This window comes from Impatiens glandulifera, chromosome 4, assembly GCF_907164915.1.
Source record: "Impatiens glandulifera chromosome 4, dImpGla2.1, whole genome shotgun sequence".
NCBI classification, from domain to species: domain Eukaryota; kingdom Viridiplantae; phylum Streptophyta; class Magnoliopsida; order Ericales; family Balsaminaceae; genus Impatiens; species Impatiens glandulifera.
The window spans coordinates 61,357,482-61,369,266 of record NC_061865.1 but is presented as its reverse complement, the minus strand read 5'-3'; the positions used below and the strand labels follow the sequence as shown (position 1 = coordinate 61,369,266).

The 11,785-nt window shown below is 33.6% G+C and overlaps 5 protein-coding genes across 6 annotated transcripts; 3 read left to right on the top strand and 2 right to left on the bottom strand.

Moving 5' to 3' along the window:
- Positions 1-18: 18 nt before the first annotated feature.
- LOC124936454 (HVA22-like protein f) lies at positions 19-981 on the bottom strand. Its single transcript, XM_047476955.1, has 4 exons — positions 803-981; positions 614-736; positions 294-540; positions 19-206 (listed from the first exon to the last, which is right to left on the bottom strand). Exons 1-4 carry the CDS (start codon positions 874-876, stop codon positions 180-182), a joined length of 471 nt encoding a protein of 156 aa, XP_047332911.1. The 5' UTR covers positions 877-981; the 3' UTR covers positions 19-179.
- A 1,140-nt stretch (positions 982-2,121) lies between these two features.
- On the top strand, positions 2,122-5,991 carry LOC124934432 (peptidyl-tRNA hydrolase 2, mitochondrial). 2 transcript variants are annotated; one of them, XM_047474962.1, is made up of 9 exons: positions 2,122-2,401; positions 3,109-3,140; positions 4,153-4,389; positions 4,502-4,560; positions 5,240-5,299; positions 5,380-5,449; positions 5,539-5,608; positions 5,710-5,736; positions 5,833-5,991. In XM_047474962.1, exons 3-9 carry the CDS (start codon positions 4,180-4,182, stop codon positions 5,880-5,882), a joined length of 546 nt encoding a protein of 181 aa, XP_047330918.1. In that variant the 5' UTR covers positions 2,122-2,401; positions 3,109-3,140; positions 4,153-4,179; the 3' UTR covers positions 5,883-5,991. The 2 variants fall into 2 exon arrangements, with proteins under 2 accessions (XP_047330918.1, XP_047330919.1); XM_047474963.1 differs by lacking the exon at positions 3,109-3,140.
- A 465-nt stretch (positions 5,992-6,456) lies between these two features.
- LOC124935650 (serine/threonine-protein kinase pakG) lies at positions 6,457-7,840 on the top strand. The gene is made up of 2 exons (XM_047476068.1): positions 6,457-6,766; positions 7,389-7,840. Exons 1-2 carry the CDS (start codon positions 6,457-6,459, stop codon positions 7,571-7,573), a joined length of 495 nt encoding a protein of 164 aa, XP_047332024.1. The 3' UTR covers positions 7,574-7,840.
- A 496-nt stretch (positions 7,841-8,336) lies between these two features.
- LOC124934429 (glucan endo-1,3-beta-glucosidase 14) lies at positions 8,337-9,738 on the top strand. The gene is made up of 2 exons (XM_047474960.1): positions 8,337-9,440; positions 9,513-9,738. Exons 1-2 carry the CDS (start codon positions 8,346-8,348, stop codon positions 9,585-9,587), a joined length of 1,170 nt encoding a protein of 389 aa, XP_047330916.1. The 5' UTR covers positions 8,337-8,345; the 3' UTR covers positions 9,588-9,738.
- Positions 9,739-9,764: 26 nt separating this feature from the next.
- On the bottom strand, positions 9,765-10,841 carry LOC124934430 (protein LURP-one-related 5-like). Its single transcript, XM_047474961.1, has 2 exons — positions 10,522-10,841; positions 9,765-10,136 (listed from the first exon to the last, which is right to left on the bottom strand). The coding sequence occupies exons 1-2, from the start codon at positions 10,759-10,761 to the stop codon at positions 9,765-9,767; spliced, it is 612 nt and encodes a 203-aa protein (XP_047330917.1). The 5' UTR covers positions 10,762-10,841.
- Positions 10,842-11,785: the final 944 nt, after the last annotated feature.

Sequence of the window (11,785 nt, the reverse complement as noted above, 5' to 3'; positions counted from 1 at the left end):
AAAATAGATGAATGTAACATATGTATATATGATAAGAGTTGTATTAATAGAGAAGGTTGAATGAGCATATCTAGCTTTAGGTAGGTATCCTTATTAATTGGTACATATAAAAAAAGAATCTTGTTAGCTGCAGGCGGCCATATACATCTATCTGTCGGTCTGGTCATTAATATTGTTGGTCAGTGTTTCCTTGCCTCCTTTTCTGCCTGAAAACGCACATGACATTATGATATATGTTTGTATGATCGACGTTTCTTAGAGAGGTATAGATAGAAATGTAAGTAAATACTTACAGCTCTGAGAACTCGATCAAAGGCATCAGGGCCATATCGGGTGATGTATGTTTGGACAGATTGTCTAGCATCAAGACTCATCATTTGAAGAACTTTCCTCTGTCCTTGAGGATAGCTTGAACTGACATAACTCCCAACTTTGACATATTTCCTCACAAATCTTCCGTAGATGTAAGCAGCCCCGTTGAACATCGGTAGCACCAACCACATGCACAACACCAGCTTCATATATCCCCAAAATGGAATCCTAAACATGCAATTTATATCAATTATTAGAAGATTCATTCCATTTCCATCCATCCATCCAAGTATACTCTTACCAGTGAATGATCTTCCAGCATGAGAGTTCAAAAAGTGTGATGAATGAGTACAAGACCCAATATGTCAGCCATTGTTGATCATCTAGAGTTGATGGAGACTCAATGGCTCTCATAGATGCATATCTGTTCATCATCATCATCATCAGATCATATATAATTATTAACTCACAGAATTTATAAGTGACTTACAGAGGATAAAGAAGCACCACCCCCGGCCCAATTATACCATCCAAATTCCTTACAACTGCTCCAACAACACCCATGATCGATGATGATGATGATGATCAATATTATTGAGATATTTAATCAACTTTTCTTGCTGCAGCACCAGATTATTAATTGATCGATGATTTCAAATGAATGGGGCTTGAGAATTATTAATAATGGTACTAGTAAATTGAAATATTCCCACGTGAGTCAAACTATTTCAAGTGAAGTTAAGGATATCTTTTTACACCTCCCCAAAGTTATCTAACACCAAAAAACAAAGAATATTCATTTCCTCCACCTTAATTATTCTCCCAAATGCTCTCTCTAATCTCTTTCTATATTTCTTATATGCATTTAAGTTGGATACTTCATTTACATGTAACATTGTAATGAGCTTACCCTTGCATGGAATTTTAACCATTATTATTATATTTTAATGTATTCATTTATATTTATTTATTCTATCACAATTATAACATTTACTTTTAACTTGACATATTCTTAATTTTTACAAATATCATTTCTATTTGGACTATCTGATGGGTTCTTCTAAATTTCGTCTTTGTGTATATGTTCATTTTACTTAGTTTGTTTATTGTTGGAGTTGAGCTAGTAATTTATTCACAAAATAAACATCATCTAAAATAATAAAATTAAAAATAAAAAAAAAAAGATACATGAGGTAGTAGATCCAAATATGAGGAGTTAGTTTGCAAAATTTGAATGTTCTTGCTAAATTAAAATGAGTGAATGTAAAATGTATCCTTTGAAAGGATAATAAAATCAAATTAACCAACTATAATCATATGTAGAGAAAATAAGTGCGGGCGTCATGCATCTTAATAATCAAATAAATATGCTTAATAATGCAAAACTAATTAAGACAAAGGAAATAGTTGATTAACTTTTCCAATTTAAATATTAAATATTTCAACTTAAAATCAATAGTTCGTACTAGTACTATAAAATACGTTTAAAAAAATACTTACTAATTGCATGAGACTGATAATTTACGATTGATTTTTTATATATATTAAATAATCGAATTAATTACTAAAATATTTAAACAATGAAATAAAAATATTATTGTGTTTTATAAACATTTATAATATAATTAAAATCAAAAGAATAAAAAGGTAAACATAAGTTCTTAATTTGGGCTTTCATTTGTTTTATTTTTGTAGGTGGGCGGCCCAGATTTTGACTAGAAGCCCCCAGCAGTTTTGATATATCCTTGGGCCGATTCTAAATATGAAAAGGGCTGTTAGAAATGTTTTGGGGTGAAGGAGAAAAGAAAAAAAAAAAAAAAAAAAAAGAGACGGAGAGGGACGGTTTCTTCTTCCGGCTGAGGTCGCCGCTGGACAGTGAGCGAGAGGAGGAGGAGGAAGAGAGAGAAGGCCGGAGAGGATTGAGCAAGATTTTCCGATCTGGTTTTGATTCCTCTAGTAATCCAACAACAACAGAGTTCCAATTGGAACAGAAAGTAGATGGTGAAGCTTCAGTTACGGTGTTGAAGCAGAGGACAATTCCTTCGCTGAAGAACTGACGTGTTGCTTTCATTTTTGGCTTCAATATCAGGTAATTTATTTCCCTATTTCATCGTCCGAAATGGTAAATGCAATGCTTAGATTGAGGTCAATGTATTGAGTTTTATTTGTGATTTTGAATCTCATGCTGAAAATTAGGCAAATGTATCGCTCAGATGCTTTATTAATCTGATTTTCCAAAATAGTGCCTGTTGCTCAACCTTTGTGAAATGTATTATCATGAATCTTATTTCTATCCCAAATATCTATTGTTAGATTACAGATAATGTTATGATTTGATGAAGGTAATAAGAACATTTTACGCCTAATCTAAATCCTGCTATTATTGATTACTCTGAATACCTATAGAAAAGTTTACTATCTTTGACAAATAGGCTTGTTTTAATTGGCCTTGTAGAGTCATAAACTAGTACGAAGCATCTTGAAAATATGACACAAAAAAACATAAAACCATAAAAGATGCAAAAAAAAAAAAACTTAAAAACATAAAAGATAACAAAAAGAAGGAAAAAATCCAATAAGAAACAAATGATTGACCATCCATAATCCTGATAAACGTGGTAAGACAAACATAGGCAGCGAAAACATAAAACTAGAAATGGACAACGCCTAAAAAATAAGATAATCAGGTTCGATCCCTATTCTGAGTTGTGCTCACATTTGGGAACCCGTCAAGGTATCAAATTTCTGTCAGTCTTATCATTTGAATACTATTCTAACACATGAATTTGATTGTAGGTTTGAAACTTTTGAACAATCTTACGATAAAGGTATTTTTAGTTATTTTTGTTAAGCTTAATCATTTAATTCTATTTGATTTAAGCTTACACTAATGCATGATAAGATTAGAGCTTAATGAAAGTACTTTATACTCCTTTTGATTTAGATTTAAGCTATAACTATCATCCTCTCTTCTACCTCGAAGATGCACATTCTCTGGGAGACAACCACCAAGATCTAAGATGCGACAAATTACACACGAAGAAATCCGAGATGAGACAAGAAATCACCTGAAGCTAAAAGATCCATTTGAAGGAGCTAACGAAGACATTCGTTTTCTATTCTTTATAATCGTTCAAAGTTTAGTGATTGGGCCTTGTCCTTAAGTCCCGATCCTTGCCATGTGGGTCAACTAGGCCTATTCCAATTCTAATCCATTTCTTTCTATACATCTCTATTTCTTTCAAAAACTAGAAAATCATGAAAAATCCGAAAATGCAAATATTGCATTCAAATGGTCAAACACTTGGGAGTAGAGACCAAACACATAGGACATAGTGCTGCTGCTCTTTCAAGAGTGTCATCACCAAACACCAAACTGATGGCATGGTCATAACAACTTGAGACGAACTGAGACTTTGAGAGGGATTTTGGGGGCGAGGATCCTGATTGTTGTTATTAATTGTCATAGAAAAGTTGTTCATCTTTTTTTAGGATAAGATACAGTTATTAGTTATACCATGGTAAAATAAATACAAGGTAAACTGCACTTACAAAAAGTTAAGAAGTAGTGCAAAAGGTAACTGCATGCAAAACTAAGTCTTATATCAAGCAAGAAGAAGGCTATCGTCCAACCCTGATTCCTAACAAAGTGACCAGTTGCTATAGTTATATGTAAAATTTTCACATCACTTACTCTTAACTGTTCAATTTCTTCGCAATGGAGTTATTTGCTTGTGTTAAATGGGTATTTATTCTCTTATTATAAATCACCATTTACCCCAGATACCTTTGAAAATGTTAGTTCCATTTCTCACTTGTTTTTTTGCGGTTTAAATACAGGGAAGTGAATTGCTTTTGAGGACATTCATGATGGATATGACCTGGCTAACCATTCTTCTAGCTGGGGCTAGCTGCTTTGCTTTGGGATATATTGTTGGAGTACGACGTCCTGGTTGTCTTTCTCTGTTAGCAAGGCGAGGTAATAGTGAATCTATTGTTAGTGGAAAGAAGAAGAATTCACTCAAAGCACCTCTTGAGATCGAGAAGCTGGCTGATATTCTAGAAGACTACAAGATGGTCAGCAATATTTTCTTCTTTATACTATACTTATGTTGTAAATTTGCTTGCTTTATGCCCTAAGGAAGCAATAATTGATTAAACTTCAGTTTCTTCACATCTTATGCTACAGGTCTTGGTGGTTAGAAATGATTTGAAAATGGGAAAAGGAAAAATTGCGGCACAATGCAGGTTACATGATCTGTTCATTTTTTTTCTTTTGATTATACAATTACCCATGACTGAGAGGAGAAAATATGAATAATTTATTTATTTTGTGTTATTTTAAAAAAATTGAATATATGTCTCATTTTTTAAATGACATTTTCTGATTTCCTTTTTTACAACAATTGGCCAATTATTTTGATAGTTTGGTTTGTAGAGTGTGATACTGTTTGGTTATGAACAACACCTTTGATATGCCATCTATTCTTACTTTATTAAGGGAAGACCAAATTATGAACTATAACTTTGGTATAATGAAGTTGGAACTTTTCAAGATTACTGTCTAAATATCTTTTTTATATTGGTGTGAAAAAACTGTCTAAATGTCTTGAAATTTGACACTGAAGGTTTATATGGTAAATATCAGTATAACCCTCTTCAATTGAATGTCTTGAATAATATGTACATCACTCTTTTGCATATTTGACCGTGTGGAAAATTTGTTTCTCACATTAGACAAATAGGTCTGTTGTTTCATGAGTTTGTATTATAAAAAAATGTAATTTTTTTTGTTTGTTTCATAGATCTAATTTATGATGTCAATCATTGTACTTGATTTCACTTATGATAGTATAGTGAATAAAATTGAATTACTGATTTTCATAATTTTGTCCTCTTTTCTTTATATAAAATTTATTGTGGTTAGTCATGCAACTTTGGGTCTTTACAAAAAGCTGATGAACCGGGCACCAAAATCTTTGAAGAGGTAGGTTCCCCAGATGCTTGTATGCTGTATCTTTTTTATTTTATTTTCTTGGTGTAGATAATGGCTTATTAAAATCTCAGATGGGAGATGTGTGGGCAAGTAAAGGTAGTGGTGAAAGTTGAAAGTCAGGATGATATGCTTAATTTCCAGGTTAATAATAATGGTCCTTTGGATAGATATTTTCATCTTATCTACTCATCAAAGTTGTGACAAATCATTTTCATCTTATTACCCACCAGGAAAGAGCAAAATCAGTGAACTTGCCCACCCATATAACAATTGATGCTGGAAGAACACAAATTGCACCAAGTTAGTAAAGACTTAACTTGGATTCCTAATAATAATAATAATAACAATTTTCAAATTGTGTACTACTACTAATAATAATGTATCTTGTTATTTTTTTCCAGATTCAAGAACAGTAATGGCAATCCTTGGTAAGCAGCAGCAGCTTGCTTCCCCATATTTACATATTTACATATTTACATGTTTCTTTGTGGATCTTCTTTTGAACATATTTATGGTTTGTGCAGGACCTGCTGATATGGTGGATGACGTGACAGGTGGACTGAAGCTTATGTGAAGCTTGTCACAAAATGTTTGATAATGAGCATGGATGATGGTGGTGGGGGTTCTATCTATATTTATTTATTTATTTGACTGACTGAGTTCTTGAATGAAGATGATTTACTTATTTAGGATTCCTCCTCCTCCTCCTCCTGATTGTAACCTTGTCTTTATCTTCTTTCAACTTTCGAGATATGTGGGGTATTTCAAACCATTCAAGTACATGTTCTAATTTTATGCTAAATTTGTTTATATATGGATCTCAAGCTAACTTTCAACAAAACATAAGTTGGATTAATAATGTTTTTCAGAATATAATAAATATAAGATGATTGATTATCTTCTTAATAATAAATAATATATTAAACAATTTTAAACTATACCCCATGTAAGGTATATTAAATTTACAAGGATCTAAGGATATGTGTTTGATAATTATATATATATATATATTGAGACACGTGTTACAATAAATGTGGTGAGTACTAGCTATAGCTAGCTAGCTAGTTAAATATATGGGATCTCTCTGTCTATCGTCACTTACTTAACAACAACTAAAAGGCGGTGAAGGAAAGGAAAGGAAGGAAGAAATGGCTGTTGCTGTTCGTGTCTTGTTCATCACAGCCACCAGCACAAGTGGTGGTGGTGGTGGTGGTGGTCTATACCACCACCGTCACCAGGTTTTCCCCAATTCTCTCTTCTTCGCTGCTGCGTTCAAGAATCCCCAATTCAAGAATCGTCGATTCCTACGCCCCCTTTTGATTTCACTACCGGATTCACGGGCTTTCCGATTCCTCGCCGTCACTTCTTCTTCTTCTTCTTCTTCTTCTTCCCATCCACCGCCCAACCCTGACTCCTCCGGCTCCTCTCCTGGTGACGACCCAGATCCTCCACCTTCAGGTATATTCCCTCCTCGCTGCTTTCCTATCCTATCCTATGGATTTTATTTTTATCTTTTATCTTCTGCTCTGCTCCAATGTATGTAAACTTCTAATTTTCCAATTAGATGATGAAGAAAGCTGTTTTCTTTGTCTTTTATTTATTTATTTATTGGGATTATAGGAGGAAGAGGTCTAAAGCTGCAAACCCTAGCCTAGTAATTAGTTCCAACTTATGGTGTCTGTCTCTCTATTATCAATCAGTCACTGTATTATGTTATCAGTATAGTTCCTTTCTGCAAACCCTAGTAATTACTTCCAACTTATGCTGTCACATTTCTCTATTATCAGTCAGTCAGTCAGTCACTGTATGTATGTTATCACTCTACTCTACGTCGGTAGTTCCTTTCTGCAAGTGCAAACCCTAGCCTAGTTAGTTAGTTAGTTCCAACTTGTATGTATATATGCTATATTCTTTTTTGCTTTATTATTCCTCCAACTATGAATCAATCAAACTAGTTATACTGATGAATGAATCTTATATGAATATACATACAAGATATATTGATTACTTATCAAACTTTATTACTATTATCAATGTCTCAATCAAAATGAATGAATGCATATTCTGTTGTTGTCTACAGGTGTAGCAGCATCAAAGATGTCTACATTGCAAGACAAAGTTCACATCTTTTTTGCAGTTTTTTTCTGGATGTCATTGTTCTTCTGGGCTTCAGCATGGGATGGAACTAATAATAATAACAACAACAATAACAATAATAATGGCAGACCCGATAAGGGTGGTGGAGGATCTCGCTTCAGAAGATAATCCAGCTTTCCCCCCGCCCGTTTATCTAGTGTTTGTCAAAAGTCAAAACACACTCCTTAAATTGAATTGAAGTGAAGAACTTGATTGTAGGGTAAACCTAGTTTTGAACATTAAAAAACAAATACATAGTGTTCATCAATCTCAATTTTAGTTTATTTATATCCCCTTCTCTTGCAATCATCTAATTGTATAGACATACTATATTATCAACTTTTATTAGATTTTAGGGTTTGTAATCATCTAATACAAATCATATAATAATATGTATGTTGTTATCATTTATATATAAATCAGAGCTTATAGTTTTGAATGGAATTACTACTTTCTTATGTCATTATTATATTTTTTTAAAGTTTGGAACTGATTTTATTTATTCTTTTGTGATGTTATATGTTATGACAAGGAAAAAAAAGAACAAATACATTTGTAATACGAAATTTAAGTGGTATGCCTTGCATGAATAGATAAACCCTAATCAGGGAAAAAAGCAAGGCATCAAAGAAGAAAGTTGCAGAGAGAAAAGATGATGATGATGTTGAATTGAAAAGGCAGAATCTATTCGAACCCCCATAGAAAGACATTGAAGAAAAGCTTCAATTTAGCAGTTAAAAGGATATTCCTTTGATTGAGTGTTCAACTCCATCCATCCATCCATGCATGCCTTCACTTGAAGCATCGCATCCCAAACTTAACTGTTCCTCTTCTCCTCCATTCCTATTTCTTCCCTCCCTTCATCTTCCTCTTCCTCTCACAATTACCAACATTCACAGATATGGCGCCTTCTAATTTCTTCATAGTCCCTTTTCTTGTCCTTCTCTACTCTTTCCTTTCTCTTAATTCAGCCACCGCATTCACAGGTACCTACGGAGTCAACTACGGCAGACTAGCCGACAACATACCAAAACCAGGAAACGTAGTTTTACTCCTGAAAGCCAACAAAATCAAAAACACCCGAATCTACGACGCCGATCACGACGTCCTCACAGCCTTCAACGGTTCAGGAATCGAAATAATCGTCGGCCTCGGAAACCAATTCTTAAAAGACATTGCCTCAAGCGAAGAACGAGCCATGGATTGGGTCAAAGAAAATGTCCAACCTTTCCTCCCCGGCACTTCCATAACCGGAATCGCCATCGGAAACGAAGTCCTAGGTAGCACCGGCGATCCCGATCTCTGGGAAGCCGTTCTCCCTGCTTCCCGTAACGTATACACAGCTTTAGACAGACTCAGCCTAACAAAAACCATCGAGGTCTCGAGCCCACATTCAGAAGCCGTGTTCCAAAACTCATACCCACCGTCTCTCTGTTCATTCAGAGATAACGTACTCCCAGTAATGAAACCACTTCTCGAATTCTTCTCGAAAATCGGGTCTCCGTTCTACATAAACGCGTACCCTTTTCTCGCGTACATGAGTAACCCAGTTGACATCAACATAAACTACGCACTTTTCAAATCAAACCCAGGAATCTACGACGACAAAACTAAGCTTCATTATGATAACATGTTTGAAGCTCAGGTGGATGCTGCATACGCGGCCCTGGAGAAAGCGGGTTTTGGGAAAACAGAGGTGATTGTTTCGGAAACAGGGTGGGCTTCTAAAGGTGATGCGAATGAAGCTGGGGCGAATGAGGAGAATGCTAGGACTTATAATAAAAATCTACGAAAGAGATTGTTGAAGAAGAAGGGTACTCCTTATAGGCCGAAGAGAACTGTGAAGGGATATGTTTTTGCATTGTTTAATGAGAATCTGAAACCGGGTCCTACTTCTGAGAGGAATTTCGGATTGTTTAAGGCTGATGGAAGTACTGCTTATGATATTGGGTTTAGGGGTCTTGTACCCTCTTCGGGTTCATCATTTAAGATTAAGGTTAGTATTTATTGTTCTTTAATCTTTTTTCTATTATATATATACTTATCAATGTTTTCTTCTCCAATGTAGAATTTCAGGTTTGGCAGTTGGACAAACATGGCGGCATGGGCTATGGCCACTCTGTTTCTCATTCATTTCAGTTAGAATCAATAATACATTGTAATTTTTATTTGTTCATTTTAAATAAACCTCTCAAAGTCATTCATGAATCATGAAGAGAAAATCCTCTAATTTGTCTTCTTCTTTTTTTCATACAAAATGTTAAAATATGAGTCCCGAAACATTAATTATTGTCATTCTACTTCAAAATTTGACCATATTTTATTTTACAATAAAATGGTTATTAGCGTTGATTTGATCAAGAACCAACATTAAGCCCATGGCGAATGCCCCATCGAATCCTGGCTTTACACACATAGAAAACACGTCCTTCCCTAACTCCATCTTTGTCGAAGAATCCACTTTCCGGCGAATCTCTGCAACCGTCCGTCCTCCTCCCACGTCAACTATCGTGCTATGACGGTTCGCAAAGCAACCCGCGATTAGAAATGGGCGGTGCAATGCAGGGCCATATGCGTCCACTTCCACGTCGCACCGCCCAATCATCGATGATTTTCGAACGCTGAAAATCGCATTCTTCCCTTCGCTTCCTTCTCCACGGTACCCCTCCCATCTGTGATGCAGACTCCCCCTCTGTTCAAATTAAAACACAATAAATTAGTTACATTTACGTGGAATTAGGATTTAAAATTAGGCAAGTTAAAAACTTTTCACAAAATCTACTTCACTAACAAATAATTTCAGCTTTTATTTTCAATTAATATGTTACAATATTTTATGTTTAAAAAAATAATAAATTTTAACTAAATATCTTATTATTTATTATTTTAGTAAATAGTCTTTATTTGAGAGTGAACTATTCTACCCCGAGGGTTTTCTGAGCTTCCGATACTTAGTTTACTGTGGTTATTTCTCTTTAGCGACGATTAAATTATCAATAACGACGGAGTTTATGAATAGAACCCTTCTAGTTTTATAGGTAGATTTGCCTTAAAACAGAGTAATGCGAAGTATATACCTTTTTACGAACGGTGAGGAGACAGGAGCCGGAAGCATCCATAAGGACGACTTGACCTTTATCAGCCGTGTCGGGACCGCCGTAGGAGTCGACCCGGAAGACGAGTTTTCCTTGGGGATTATAGGCAGTGAAGCCGTCTCCGGCGAAGAACAGAGAGGTTTTCAGGACTGTAAAGTGAGTTTCTTGTTTGCAAACAAATCGATCATCAACCATCACAATAGGAGCTGAGGTTAATTCCATTAATTAATTGGGTTTGTGGAAAAAATTCGATCTTTGATAATTAGTGATCGAACAACAATTAATGTAAGATTTCTTATGTTGCTGTGTTTGTTCATCTGATGAGATCTTGGTCGGCTGGCTATATATATAATTATAAATGGAATCTCATGCTAAAGTAGTTGTACTCTATATATTCATTTTATTTTAAATGTGCGGCAACAACAAATTGGAGTATAAATAATAATAACATCTTTTTAATTGGTTGTAAGTACGTGTGTTTGTGTCCTTTATGTGCTGTAAACATTTTTCCAAATTCTATTTTATATTCTTTTCGAACATTTTTATTATATAAAATATTTATATTCCTCTATTTGAAATTGACAATTTTATATATTTTATAAAAAATAAAATAGTCAACAACATTTTTTTATTATTAACTTTTTTTTCTTTGAAATATGTAGCACTGTTATTAAATCACAACATTTAAAAAAATATATATAATTTGAGATAACCAATTTATTAAATAATAACACTTTTTCAATGAACAATCAAATCCAACTTATGTATTATATGACTGAATATCATATTATTATTATATATGAATTAAACTAGTCTTTCATATACACTATTAATAAATATTATTACAGAGTAACTAATTTGTAGTGAAATATTAATTTATGATATATATATATTAGAGTAAAAAACATCAACAATATATTAATTTATGTATAAAAACTATTATACTTCATATGAGATTTTAATTTTTTCTCTGTATTAGTGAGTTTTAATAAGGTAATTACAATACGAATATTTTAACTAAAGTTTAATTTTAAAAAAGTCTCTTAGGATATGTTTGGATGATGAAAAAAGAAATTAGAATTAATAATAACAATTTGAATATATATTATTGAGATACTGGTTTAATACAAATTCTAATAAACTAAATATCAAGAGTTTAATTCCCATTAAAAAAAATATCGATAAACAAGTTAACTTTTTAAATTAAAAAAAAACTTTTTAAGTATGATAATTGTATATCTATTTA

Excerpts from the sequence above, each read along its gene's own strand:
- LOC124936454 (XM_047476955.1), bottom strand. The coding sequence starts at position 876 with ATGGGTGTTGTTGGAGCAGTTGTAAGGAATTTGGATGGTATAATTGGG. Across the intron at positions 737-802 it reads GTGGTGCTTCTTTATCCTCT|ATATGCATCTATGAGAGCCA; the intron begins GTAAGTCACTTA and ends GATGATGAACAG. Across the intron at positions 207-293 it reads TTGATCGAGTTCTCAGAGCT|GCAGAAAAGGAGGCAAGGAA; the intron begins GTAAGTATTTAC and ends GTGCGTTTTCAG.
- LOC124934432 (XM_047474963.1), top strand. The coding sequence starts at position 4,180 with ATGATGGATATGACCTGGCTAACCATTCTTCTAGCTGGGGCTAGCTGC. Across the intron at positions 5,450-5,538 it reads ATGATATGCTTAATTTCCAG|GAAAGAGCAAAATCAGTGAA; the intron begins GTTAATAATAAT and ends ATTACCCACCAG. Across the intron at positions 5,609-5,709 it reads AAGAACACAAATTGCACCAA|ATTCAAGAACAGTAATGGCA; the intron begins GTTAGTAAAGAC and ends ATTTTTTTCCAG.
- LOC124935650 (XM_047476068.1), top strand. The coding sequence starts at position 6,457 with ATGGCTGTTGCTGTTCGTGTCTTGTTCATCACAGCCACCAGCACAAGT. Across the intron at positions 6,767-7,388 it reads CCCAGATCCTCCACCTTCAG|GTGTAGCAGCATCAAAGATG; the intron begins GTATATTCCCTC and ends TGTTGTCTACAG.
- LOC124934429 (XM_047474960.1), top strand. The coding sequence starts at position 8,346 with ATGGCGCCTTCTAATTTCTTCATAGTCCCTTTTCTTGTCCTTCTCTAC. Across the intron at positions 9,441-9,512 it reads GTTCATCATTTAAGATTAAG|AATTTCAGGTTTGGCAGTTG; the intron begins GTTAGTATTTAT and ends TCTCCAATGTAG.
- LOC124934430 (XM_047474961.1), bottom strand. The coding sequence starts at position 10,761 with ATGGAATTAACCTCAGCTCCTATTGTGATGGTTGATGATCGATTTGTT. Across the intron at positions 10,137-10,521 it reads TCCTCACCGTTCGTAAAAAG|AGGGGGAGTCTGCATCACAG; the intron begins GTATATACTTCG and ends TAATTTGAACAG.